At 44.2% G+C, this 13,129-nt stretch overlaps 2 protein-coding genes across 5 annotated transcripts in view; one reads left to right on the top strand and one right to left on the bottom strand.

The window, feature by feature from the left end:
* The first annotated feature begins 309 nt into the window (after window positions 1–309).
* Window positions 310–3,805, top strand: KLHL34 (kelch like family member 34). The gene has a single exon (XM_036840305.1). It carries the CDS (start codon window positions 935–937, stop codon window positions 2,888–2,890), a length of 1,956 nt encoding a protein of 651 aa, XP_036696200.1. The 5' UTR covers window positions 310–934; the 3' UTR covers window positions 2,891–3,805.
* A 202-nt stretch (window positions 3,806–4,007) lies between these two features.
* CNKSR2 (connector enhancer of kinase suppressor of Ras 2) overlaps window positions 4,008–13,129 on the bottom strand; it is a 259,346-nt gene continuing 250,224 nt past the window's right edge. For all 4 annotated transcript variants that reach the window (XM_036840306.1, XM_036840307.1, XM_036840308.1 and 1 more), the window contains 2 exons: window positions 8,115–8,311; window positions 4,008–6,509 (listed from right to left, as the gene is read on the bottom strand). In XM_036840306.1, the coding sequence (XP_036696201.1) occupies window positions 6,294–6,509; window positions 8,115–8,311 (413 nt within the window). In that variant the 3' untranslated portion in view covers window positions 4,008–6,293. The remainder of the gene's footprint in view (window positions 6,510–8,114; window positions 8,312–13,129) is intronic.

The raw sequence follows: 13,129 nt of genomic DNA, 5'->3' as shown, positions 1-13,129 counted from the left end.
CACCACCAGGCACAGGGTCCCCCGACTCGCGCCTCTCCAGTGAGCGCCTCCCGCACCCCAGCCGGGTTCCCGGGACCCCCTGGTGACCGGCGGCTTGTGGGGTCGCCGGAGTCATGTCCCAGGCCCGGGCCGCTTACTCCCGCGTCCCGGCCCTCCGTTCTTAGCCAGCAGCCGGGGCGCGGGGCGGGGCGCGCCGGGGAGGCCGAGGCCGCGCGCTATTCCTGTCGCTGTGAGCTACCGGCATGTTATGTGCGGCGCCCAATCACGCCTCCGACCCTCCGCGCTGACCCGAGCCCCCCCCCGCCCTAATCCCCTAGGCTTTGATTTGATCCTCCGCGCGGAACAAGCTCACCCCCCTTGCCCCGTAGCTAGTTGTCCCCGGCCCTCGCGGGTGCCCGCAGAACCCTCCTTGTCCACCCCCGGGAGGTCAGAGCCCTCGCCCCGCACTCCCAGGACGGCCCGAGTCGGGCCACATCTACGCATCTGGGCCGTCGGAGATCCAGCACCCCCCTGGAGTCAGTCTACCTGCAGCTCCGCCCTTCCAGGTGATGGTGCGCGGCCACTGCGGCCCCTGGCGCGCAGGTGTGGGCTCCCCAAACTGGGCCGGGGAGGGGGCTTTGGGCAACGCTCTGGCAGCCTCGGCAGCCGCCGAAACCGAGCCCTGCACCTCCCGGAAGACTCCAAACTCCGTGCCCTCCGCTACTAGGGGCTTCTGGAAACCGTTCCCCGACCGGATTTGCTCTGAGAGGGGGAAGGGGAGATCTGCGGACGTGTATGAAGGAGACCTGGGATTTAAGCTGAGCACGCAAAAATGGGCCCCTGCTAGGGGCTCTTCGGCTCGCACGGGGGACCCGGCGGCGCCGTGTCCCGGGATGTCTCCGGCCGCGCGCTGCTGGCCCCAGCCCTGGCCCGGCCACTTCCCGCCCTGGGCATCATGAGTTACTTCCTGTCTTACTGCAAATCTCATGGCGGCGCGCTGCTCACCGGCTACCAGGCCCTGCGCGCCGAGGGCTTCCTGTGCGACGTGACTCTGGAGGCCGAGGGCAGCGAGTTCCCGGCGCATAGGTCGCTCCTCGCGTGTTCCAGCGACTACTTCAGGGCCCTGTTCAAGAGCCACACCCGGGAATCCCGGGCGCCCGTGATCCACCTGCATGTGCCGTCCGCGGCCGGCCTGCAGCGCCTGCTGGACTTCATTTACACCGCCTGGCTGCCGCTCTCCATGGACACCGTGGAGGACACGCTGGAGGCCGCCAGCTACCTGCAGGTCACCGAGGCCCTGGGGCTGTGCGGCCGCTACCTGGAGCGCCAGCTAGGCCTGGAGAACTGCTGCTTCGCCGCCAACGTGGCGGCGCGCTTCGGCCTGGTGCACACGCTGGGCGCGGCCGAGCGCTGCATTGTGAGCCACCTGCGGGAGCTGCTGGCGCGGGGCGCGGGCCCCGCCGGGCTGCTGGAGCTCAACCCCGCGTCGCTGAGGGCCGTGCTGGGTGCCCCTGACGTGGCGCGCGTGCCCGAGGCCCGGCTGCTGGGCCTGGCCCTGGCCTGGCTGCGGCAGGAGCCCGAGGCCGAACGGCTGGCCCACTGCGCCGCGCTGCTCGAGCGCGTCCGCTTCGGCCTGGTGCCCACCGACGTGCTGCGGCGCGTGTACTCGGGCTCCGGCCTCACCCTGCCCTCCCGGGTCAAGGGCCTCATCATCCAGGCCCTCAACTACCACACGTCGCCCTCCCGCCAGCCGCTCATGCAGGGCGAGCAGACCAGCGTCCGGAGCCCCCAAACCCGCATCTTGTTGGTCGGGGGGTGCAGGGGGCGGGAGGTGGTGACCGAGGAGGTCGTGGTCCCCCGGCGGGCAGCCAGGGGGAGGGGCGCCGCGGCGGAGCCCGAGGAAGAGGAGGAGGAAGAGGAGCAGGTGGAGGAGGAGGCGGAGGAGGAGGAGGAGTGGGAGCTTACCCAGGACGTGGTGGCCTGTGACGTGTACAACCACCGCTGGCGCAGCCTCACGCGGCTGCCCGCTCCGCTACTGGGGCACAGCGTGTGCGCCGCGGGCAACTTCCTGTTCGTCCTCGGCGGGGAGAGCCCGTCGGGCGGCGGCTCCTCCCCCACAGCCGACGGCCTGAGGGCGGTCACGGCCCAAGTGCACCGTTATGACCCGCGCTTTCACGCTTGGACGACTGTGCCCGCTATGCGGGAAGCGCGGTCCCATTTCTGGTGCGGCGCCGTGGGCGAGGGGCTCCTGGCCGTCGGGGGCCTGGGCGCGGGCGGCGAAGCGCTGGCTTCAGTGGAGATGTACGACCTGCGCCGGGACCGCTGGACGGCGGCCGGGGCGCTGCCGCGGGCCCTGCACGGCCACGCGGGGGCCGTCGGGAAGTGCGGCGTCGTGTACATCTCCGGGGGCAAGGCGGGGAGAGGCGAGGGCGGCGCGAGCAGCCTCCGGGATGTGTTCTCCCTGGGCCCTGGGGAGCAGGCGTGGAGCAAGAGGGCGCCCATGGGCACGGCCCGCTTCGGGCACCACATGGCCGCACTGCGCGGCGCGGTGTTCGCCTTTCTGGGGCGCTACGAGCCCTTCTCCGAAATCGAGCGTTACGACCCCGGCACCGACCAGTGGACTCGGCTGCGACCGCTACACTACGACCGCTTCTGCTATGGGCTGGCCGTGGTGGGGGAGACGGTGCTGCTGCTGGGCGGCCTGAAGTGGCGGGACTCACGCCAGGTGCCTACCCGCAACGTGGTGGGTTATGACCTCGACCTGGACCGCTGGGAGGACACTGGCTGCGCGCTGCCTTGGGCCTGGAGCGGCCTGCAGTGCGCAGTGCTGCAGCTGGCCGAGGGTGGGGACGAGGAGAGGGAGGGAGAGCCCGGAGAGGCGCCAGATTTAGTGCTGGGCTTAATGGGTTAGTGAGCAAGTCGCGCCTGACCAGGCTTACAGAGCAACCCGTGCGTGGGCTTTTCCTTAGGCTTGGCCAAAGAGGAACATTTCCCCTTACTCTGAGAATGGGAGACAGGACGGGTCAAATTTAGAAGGATATATGAATCATCTTCAGTGAACTGGGGATTTCTAGAAATTCTCATGCTGGGCTAGAGATGGACTTTGAAAATAAAACATGACCCTATTTTCCCTCTTGTGGTTAGTGTTTCCCAGGCGCTAAACAGTGATTACTTTTGTGCCAAACAGCCAAAAAACGTACCATAAGAAGTTATGTACAAGACCAGAAAATTGTTAGCTATAAAGACTGTAATAAATGGTTCTAGAAGATGGCATTATCTGAATAAATAAATATTTATCTGAATAAATAGTGAAGGGAAAGTGCCTTGGTTAAACACATGCAATCATTGTAGGGAGAACTATGATTTTATGATCCAGAATCATGGTTATAGTTCTGCTCTGATGGTTTAATATAGATACGGAACTGAGAGGAAAAAAATCTCTAAGAAAGCACCATTTTTTTTTTTGAGAAAATAACCTAGGTTAAGTTTTTCTGTACTTCATCCTTACTTACCCTAGTCTGCTTTTGCCCTGGCTTTTGGCAGCTCATTGGTTTTAAGTTTTATTTCTGCAGCCCTTAGCCATAATAATCAGGCTTCCTTGGTTTAGTGGAACACCTAACAAAAACAAATCAAAACCCTATTTCGTTCATCCTCTTTAAATGTTCATTCTGCAGACATGCTGTAGGTAATATTTGTAAAAAAACATTTTTTAAGTTTATTTTTAGTGGTACCCCCCCCCCCCACCCTCTGCCCCACCTTCCCAAAAGAATCACAGAGAAACGAAAGAGGAATAGGTGAAATTTTAAAGTTCCTGTCAGGTAAATGGGAAACCAGCTTGATTTTGCAGGATCTCAGAGAAGATTCTTGTATACACTGGACAGGTGCTTCTTCTGGCTTGTACCACCAATGGAGTGACAAAGTTAAAACTTGTAACCGGGGGTGGGGTGGCGGGGTGGTGGCGGCTGTGTGATTAGGTCACAAAGAAATGTGATGAGGACTGCATGAATAAAATAGGTGCTTTATGAGGATTCATTAAGAGCTGAATTTATTTGACTTCAGTTTACAGTGCTGCCTCTCTCCTAGATTTGAAACTAATGCAATAAAATGTACAGATATATAGTGTTAAAAGGTCTCTTTCATGCTAGGCTAGCCACGAGTCTTTTAAAATTCATTAGTTTAATTTTTACCATTTAAAACAACAGAGCCAACTTTACCAAAGTAAAAGCCGCTTAGTAGCAACACAGCTAGTCTTTCCATCAACTGCTCACTGTTTCCAGGGCACAACCTGGCCACTATATCCACGACACATCCATCAGGTACAGATATTTTTAAGTAAATGTACACATTTGGTCTAGTAAACATTAACAAGTCTAAACACCTGTAACAAGCACACTTCATTTTAGGACAAGAGGTTTTTGTTTTTTTGCTTTTTGTTTTTGTTTTTTTACATATACAAAATCCCACAAATTTAATGTGCGTCAATACCCATGCAGTAAATAAATGTTTTTACAAATAGTTTTTTTTTAAATGATAAAAATATTACACCGGACCCAAAATTCCATACAAACATTAATACATGATTTCTCATCCATTTTGACTAAATATAGGATTACTGAAAATGTGCTGTAGAAAGGCCACTCTCCTGTACAGTTGTGCAAAGTCTGCAAAACGATAGTGATTCAATGGTGGTTTCAAAAGCAAAGGAAAAGATCCCCGCTGTGGAGTTTTTACTTTCTCCTCTACAGCAAAAATATTCACTGGCAGATATCTGAACTCTTAGAGATGAAAGTACATTCATTCACTGAGCTGTACAGGCAACAGTATAAAGCTGATTAGAAGTAGATTTTAGGATATAGAATAGTAAAGGAGGGTCTCTTCCTCCTCCTAAAAAAACAAAACCCCAAACCAGCAAATTGTGACTTATACGTTATGCAGCCAGACACTAAAAAGCAGCACAGTCATTATCATGCTGTGATCACTTTCAAAAACGAGATGCTTATAAATGGAAATATATGAAGAGGATTTTTTCATAGACTTCATCCACTCTATAGAACAAATCATGAAACTAGGAAAAACCTCTAAAAATTGTTTCTCTCGTATAATTCAATGTAATATATCTCTGAATGACCATCATCCTCTTGCTCCTCAGGAGAGAGGTACATTTTTCTTTTTCAACATTGTCTTCTATATTAGAACATACATCAGCCTGTAAGTAAACATATTTTACTTCCCTGCCTGAAGTATAATTATATATAAAGTTTAACTAATGGACTAGGGGGAAAATTGACCCTAACTGGGAAGTTGATTCATTTACGTTTATACCTTGTAGCTTTTTAGAAGTTGGAGTTTAAAAACATGAGTTTGGGCTGAAATTATATATATATATATATATATATATATATATATATATATATATATATATATATATATATATATATACACACACACACATATATATGCATATACACATATATATATGTTAGCTGCCTTTCTGGGTGAGTTAAGTGTGTTTTAAAAAATCCACTCTCAAAGTCCTCTATACACAATCAGCATTTCATCACTACAAAAATAAAGGAAGATTTAAACCAAGAAAATAAAGCAGCTCTATCTTCAATTTTGGTCTCAGTTACAAAAACATCTTACAAAGCTTTGCCCTGATACACCATTAAGTGTCCCCATGGATTTGGAATAGTATTTCCATTAACCAGCTTTCACAAGTTAATAGACTGTTAAGACGAATATTAGATACCTGAACTTTTCTTATGTTGATGCTCTTCTGTTTTGCTTAACTCTTGTATGCGCATCTACATTTCACAAAAATAAAACTACAGCATTAAACTTTGTGCAATGTTTAAGAAAATTCTTAGAACATTTTAATAAATATAAAAAAGGTTTAAATTCTTTCCCACCCACAAGGATGTCTGCACCTGAAAAAATGTGATTTAGTTTTGAAGTCTTGTTTATATAAAATTAACTTAAAGGGAGAAAAGATGACCTTAGATAGAAAACCACCTTTTTGTGTTTTTTCTACTTGAAGACCACCTGTCTTCAGAGTTGTTTGCAAAAGTTAATTTTAAGTCATTGAAGACAGTTGATTTTGCACATGGTAAACATAAGCTGAGCACTAACTGCATATAAAATATACAAATGCTCATTAAAGACAGTGGTATTATGACCATATAGGGTTTGTTTCATATAGTTTTGGTAACATTGAAGTATAGCTTGTCAAGTGTCCCACACGTTGATATAAAAACTACCTTATATACTTGTTCAAAGTACCAGAAGGTACCACATGGCCAGAGGGCAGAATACACTTACACATGCGTTTCAATGTATGAATGAGTGTGTGTTAGGGAGGAAGTGATTACATCTACTTCAGAAGAAATACTTAATGGGTCATTTGAGGTGGTGTTTTGACAGATATCCAAGAAAAGATCGAGGTACATCTGCTTCCATTGTTGGAATTCTTTTGATGTCAAGTCTGGATTGTCTAGGACTTTATCAATAATGGCTACTTCCCCTTCTCTGGCCTGAAAAGCAAAAGGATTCAACAGTTACAGTAGGGACAGACTGTTCTTCAAATTCAAAATAAAAAGTTAATAGGCAAACTATTAAGAAGCCCACAAGAAAGAGCTCTGGTATACTCAAACTCAGCTATTTAGACTCAAATACTAGTGTACTTTTTCCTACACGCAGGCATGCCTCGTACTGCCCACTCTGTATGGTTTATCTTTTCTTCTGGCCTGTCCTGTTTCCCATCTCTGCCTTCGGAAACCTTCCTCATTCTTTAACATCCAGTTCATATGCCTCTCATTTCTTGAAGCCTTCCTTCGACAACTGGAAAAAATGTTTTCTCCTTCATTTAAATAAGTCCCCGTAACACTTGATCACTGCTGTTGAGTGGACTTACCACATTCTATGTCTTGAGTTACTTTTGCACTGTCCTTTTTCCTTCTGCTAGATGGTCACTTGGTGGTTTGGACCTGAATAGGGGTGGGGTGTGTGGCTCTGGGAGGAGGGAGGGTTAGGATATCTTTGGACTAGAATTGGGCACTGGAATTATTCTTATGAATATTATAGTTCTTTTAAAAATTCTGGTCTTGGTTACCAATAGGCCATTAAATTATCCCATGGATTTGCAATAGTATTCGCATGAATACCAACTGAAAGCTAATTGACTGAAAACTTGGCTGCCTGCTACCAGAAATGTTTTCAAATCATGCATTTCCTATTTTGTTTATCTCTTTGGTATTCACCTCTGTTTCAAAAATCACAAGACCTCAGCAGCATACTACAGATCTGCAATATTTCCCAAAGGAGCTCTTTGACCTTTTGTTTCCTGAAATTACTGCGTCACAAAGTCTGTATGACATTTCTTTTCTGTTTTTGAGTTTTCCAGGGTGCAGGGTCTGCTTAGGGAGAGTGTGTATGGCACGCCCTCTCCCCTGATACACACACAGTGAGGGGGCTGACTCTTCTGGCTCCTTCTTCAACTTCCTGCCTCTGTTTCCCTTTCCTCACCACCTCCTCCCCAATCTGGGGGTGGCATAAGAAGACTGGAGGCTATGTAAACGCTTATGGAAATGTATAATAAGAAAGTAACATGTGAGTTGGGAACTGATGGTGTATACAGAACAATTATAAAATTTCTACATGGAACATGAATCACTGTGGCTTTACTCCAAATGTGCTGCAGGAGATATTCACAAAATATCTCAAACAATTTAAGCACCCACTATTGCATTCTGCATGCATGCTGTGTTCTTTTAGTAACTATATTAATTCCATGACATGGCATATTTATCTTAGGAAAACAAAAGGCTGAGGAATAACACCAGCCCTGCATTTTTGGAAAAAAAATTAATTACGTCCTGTTTTCTCCTAGAACTAAGTCATATAACATTTAGTCAGTGCTTTGAGATGTTAATAAAAAGTTAACATTATTTCCTTTTGGCCAAATACACTTATTACGCTAAAGAAACAGCTCGGCTTCGGCTTCGCATTCGGTATGTTTATCCTCCGCTCCCCCCACCCCCCGCCATTTTGTATTTTGTCCCCTGGAGTATCTGATAATCCACTTTGAGTTCAGGAATGAATCTCTTAAAAGGAATTTCTCCTTCCATTTCATATCTTACCTTTAAAGTGCTTTTGAGAATTCTTAGCCTGTGTAGTTTTTCATTCATCACAGGATCATTACATCTCTTTATAAATGATAGCTTGTATTCCATCTTGGTTGAAATGCGATGTTCTCCCAGTGGTGACAGACTGGCTTGCTCCAATGCCCTATATAAATCTTGCAAAGAGTCTCCTAACTTTTCTTCCCTACTTTCACCTGCAATGTCCAAAAAAAAAAAAAAAATAAGAGAGAAATAAATCCAGTGTAATAAACAGTTATTTGACACTCCAAAAATCTACTAAAAAAAAAATCTGAAAAACAGGATAATGAATGATTGGGAAAACACTCTCTTACATTAAAAAAAAAAAAAACAACAACAAACCCCACCAAACCCACAGTTGCTAGTTATACTGGGTAAGACTAGCTACAGGCAGCCAATTGTTTTAGAATGATCAATTAATAGGATGCTTTGATTAAGAAAATATTCTCTTAGTAGCAAATCACTGTACATATCTTGAGTCCATTAAGTTCAAAGAATTAGAGTACAAAAGGTACACAACACAGAAACAATCCTGCACGTAATTTAATATTTTAAAACATTAGTGAATATCCCTTATCATTATACTGATAAGCATAGAAGTGCTAAGTAACAGAGCTCTCCTGGTTTAGCAATACTGAATGAACTGATTTTTACATTTTTCCAGACTTCATAAGATGGAATGGCATTCACTGGAGTATATATCATTGTAAAAATCTTCTAATAGTGTGCCGTAGAGGATTATTAGGTTTCATGTGACTGCCATAGTAATGCCTGCCACATTGTAAATATAGTAAATGATCATAAGTTATCATCAATAATAATGCTTTAATTAGAATGAGATATGGGAATGTTTATATGCAGATGTAAGCAAAAATCTGGCATGTACTAAAAGAAGCTACTTAACATTTGAAAGACCTGGGAAGAAAACACTCCAATTAAATATTTTTGAGAAAAAAAAAATTAGAGACTGGTTCAGGAAAGGATCTTAGATCTATTTGAACAAATCAAAAAACTCCCATATTATTCTTGAATTGTCTGAATATACTGATGTCATATCTTTCTCAATGATAAACAAAGATGAACTTGGATTTTGCTTGGATTGGGAGATAGGATTAGGGTTATATCACATTTCCTTTAATAGAGAGCTTAAGAGTCCTTTTGAGGAATACTAATTACATTGGCCCAAGAAGTAAATATGGAATGTTGTTCATTCCACCATGGTCCATGTAAATATTTTAGGCTTTCTGTCATAGTTAAAAAAAAAAAAGACGCCCTAATTGGTAATAATGTAGTTAACATTTGTAAGTGCCGGGCAGTAGGGTAAATGCTTAACATTCATGATCTCATTTAATCCTCACAGCAGTACTAGAACTAGATCTATTTGATTTTCATTTTATAGCAGGGAAGTACCTTGCTCAAGGTCACATTTAGTAAGTGGTAGAGCTAGAATTCCGACTGGGCAGTCTGGCTCCAGAATCCATGATTTTAACAAGAATTCTGGACTGCCAATTTTGTCAGGAATCATTTGAGCTGTGTATTTAACAGTAGGTGTTAATGAATTTGTGACACTTGCTTAAAATGCAGCATTCTAAAAAAAACTTTTTTAAAGAGTATACCTAAAACTGCCCCCAAAGCCCACCAACACAGTACCTTAACTTGAGGGGATCATCTTTAGGATGAAAAAGTAACTTCATTTAAGTTTCATATTCAATTTTTGGCTCTGCTGCTGAGGTTGGCAACTATTGGTAAGTATGATTGTTGAATCCTTCTATTAGAAAGTTCTTTGTTATCAGCACCTGCTATCACTAATTCCTCTATAACAAATTTTAACTTCCTAATCATATATCTAAGTTAGAACTATAATCTAAAAATACAAAAATCCCTTTAAACAGCGTTTTAATTCTCTGTTGGCTCATCCTTCAATGTTTGCAACACCTAGAGGATTTTGAGGGGTGGGGGGACAGAGGACTGTAAAAAGGAGGAACTGCCTTGTGGGCTAAGAAGATTGAAATGAGATAAGGAATTTTAACCGAGAATGGTTTGGAGCCAGAAAGGCACAAAATTATAACGTCATTCAGAGTAACTAAATGGAGTTGTAAAAACAAGGATACTTTTGAACAGCATAATTCCATTTCAGAAAATCATAGGCCAGGAAAGAATCCTGAATAATTATTTAGTAGTTACCATTCTTTCTGCCTCAAGGCAAGACTGCATCTTAAGCCAGATGTAATTTCATAGAGCAGAGGGTGGGAGAGAAATGGTAGGCCTAACAGATGTGAATTATAGTAGTCTAGGTATCAGGTAGCCTAATGTATTATTAGTTTTTCAGTTCTTGAAGGAAGGTAAAGAAAAAAGGGATTCAGATTATAGTTTTAGGATTTAAAGGAGGCAGAAGTATTTTCACATAGTAAACTTTTATTTTAAGATAACCTTCTTCCATATTACCTAACACTGTAGGGAGTATATATTTTGTTGAAAAAACATTCTTACCCAGTTTTCTTTCTCCTCAATTCTTATAGTTTGTGGAATACTGAGCCAGATGCTTGATTTTTAAATAAAATTTCAATGTAGTTTTACTTCTAGAAGTGTAAGTAAAGCTTTAATATAAAAAGTGACAAACATAGCTAAAAACTGTAAGTTTTTTTTCCTTCTTGCCATTAAGGGGGGAAAAAGCGTTCAACCAAAGGACAACATAATTCTACAAAGAACCTGGTTTGACAGCTATAAGAAGAATCGAGTATGGATTTATCTCTGGGCAGCACATTTGAACAGGGAATCACAATGAGACGGAACACAGAAACGTTTCCAAGTAGAGTAATGGAATAGAGATATTAGAGATAAGTCAGGCCCCCTTCCCCCACCCCTACACATCATACACATATGCAACACAAGACACAGTAGTGGGATGAGGAAGGATGAAGGATTGAGATGCCAGGCTACCACAAAATGCCACCAATTACTTAACATTTTAAGACTTGACAAAGAGTCCTTTTCTTTTCAAAGAAGGGGGAGTGAGCGGCAGAGTCACATTATAAATCTGATTCACTGTGCTCAACAGTCAAAACAACACAGAACTCAACATTCAAGACGAAAACAGACCTTTATTTTCTTTTATAATTTTCAATTGGTTTCCTTCATTTTTTTTTCTCAGATGAATACCAATTAAGTCAATTGGGGCTACCGCTGCAACTGAAAATGTGAAAGCACCTTTATCTTCTCTTTTTGCCCTCTTCTTCTTCGTCTCCTTCTCACTTCTCTTCTGGTTTCTCTCTCTTTTAAACCCTTGCTTTTCTTCTTCTAGAAGAGGCTTGCTTTGGAAGAGGAGGCAAGCACTCGGTCAGGTCTGCTTCCTGATTGACTTTCTTTCAATGTGCCAGTTCAGCCCTTGGAGCACTGGCCCAAACCCAGCTCGTTTGTAATTTGAATGAATGTTTTCTGCAAGTTGGCAAAGTGTTGAAGACCACATGCAAACCACAGGACATATAGAGGAACCTTCTGTGATTCCTAATGAGGAAGTGTATCACAGCTACAATGAAATTTTAATTTGTATCTAACTTATTCAGGAATTCTGGGCCTATGAAGGAGTAAATTCCCTCTCAAATTATATTTACATTTACAACATGTAAATTAGTCCTGCGTCAGATGACACGCTTTTCTATTCCAATTTTATTAAAGCGAAGAGAACATATAAGGTTCTCTTTACTATATAAAATTTCATTGACAGATTTGAGGATCACAGTGAAGTTATTGATAACTTGTACTCTGAGCCAAGGGAGGGTCATTTCTGGCTGTGTCATAAGTGGCAGGGCTGGAAGAAGATCCTCTTTCTGGTTTCATTTATATTCTAGCTACACCATGAAACACTGTGAGACTAGAAATACACTGAGCATCACAACAGTTCTTTGTCTGGTTCTTGCAGGTTGCATATGACCTCCACGTAGTGATAAAGAAAAGCCCAAAGAAAAGATTAGCCAATGCAAAGTAACAGTTGGTTGGAACTTTCTTGCAAATGGCTTATTAGCAGATGATAATGCATTTCTTCAAATACTACGAGGTGTTTGGTTGATGTATTTCCTTACATTCATGCCCAGTGGTTATTAAACTTTTTTGATTGTACACCCTCACCAGTTAAGACACTTCTGTTGATAACTTACATATACGTATTACTCTATATTAATAGATATGCCTATTATAAGATAGACACAGAAAAGAAATTCGAGAAAATGAGATATGAAGCCTGAGGAGAAATCCCAATTTTTTTTCTTCCTGTACCTCACCCCATGTGAACCCTCCTTCAGAGACTTAGACTGTGACTTTCCCTGAGGGTATATGCCTCGCTCTCCTTTGCATTTCCCAATCTTCTACCTGGCATGGTGTCTCATGCACCCAACATTTAAACTGAGTGATGGTTTTCTCTACTCTAGACACTAAGTACTCCAAAGAGGGCTCCCTACCAGGTGACTGTGTAACTTGTACGCTAGTCTCTTGTGTAATTTCGTTTATGTTTCTTTGGTGAAAATTAAGGAGAGCAGAATACAAATGTGGCGACCTAAAATGTCATTCTGGTGTCCTTGCTGTTTCCCTGCCTCTGCAATGATAGTGTGGAAGGAGAGAAAAAATGAAAACAAAACAAAACAAAACGAGTATACCAACTGGGCTCTTGAAGAACCAAGCCAACTATGAATAATCAGTTCTGGTACATGTTTTGGAAGGGAACTGTGCTCTTTTAAAATTGGACAATGATGTCCTCGTGGAAACAGTTGTTCCTTCCACAACACAGCTGGGTAATGAGCACAGAAGGTTGGGAAAGGCTAAGTCACAAGTGGAGAGAAGGCTGGACATAGTAGCATTAGTCACCAGTCAAGTGTGAGAGGCACTCGGTCTTGTACGGCCACAGAGTGCTCCAAGGCTTCCAGGCGAATGGCATCACGTATGTGGAGCACTATTCTCGCCATGAAAGGCAATTAACATTGGTATTGAGACATGGGACTACT

The sequence above is a fragment of the Balaenoptera musculus genome, chromosome X (genome assembly GCF_009873245.2).
Source record: "Balaenoptera musculus isolate JJ_BM4_2016_0621 chromosome X, mBalMus1.pri.v3, whole genome shotgun sequence".
Taxonomy (NCBI): Eukaryota; Metazoa; Chordata; class Mammalia; order Artiodactyla; family Balaenopteridae; genus Balaenoptera; species Balaenoptera musculus.
Note: the sequence above shows the minus strand (reverse complement) of the source record. Positions and strands in the feature narration are given on the sequence as shown.

Coding starts and splice junctions, on each gene's coding strand:
- KLHL34 (XM_036840305.1), top strand. CDS start 935: ATGAGTTACTTCCTGTCTTACTGCAAATCTCATGGCGGCGCGCTGCTC.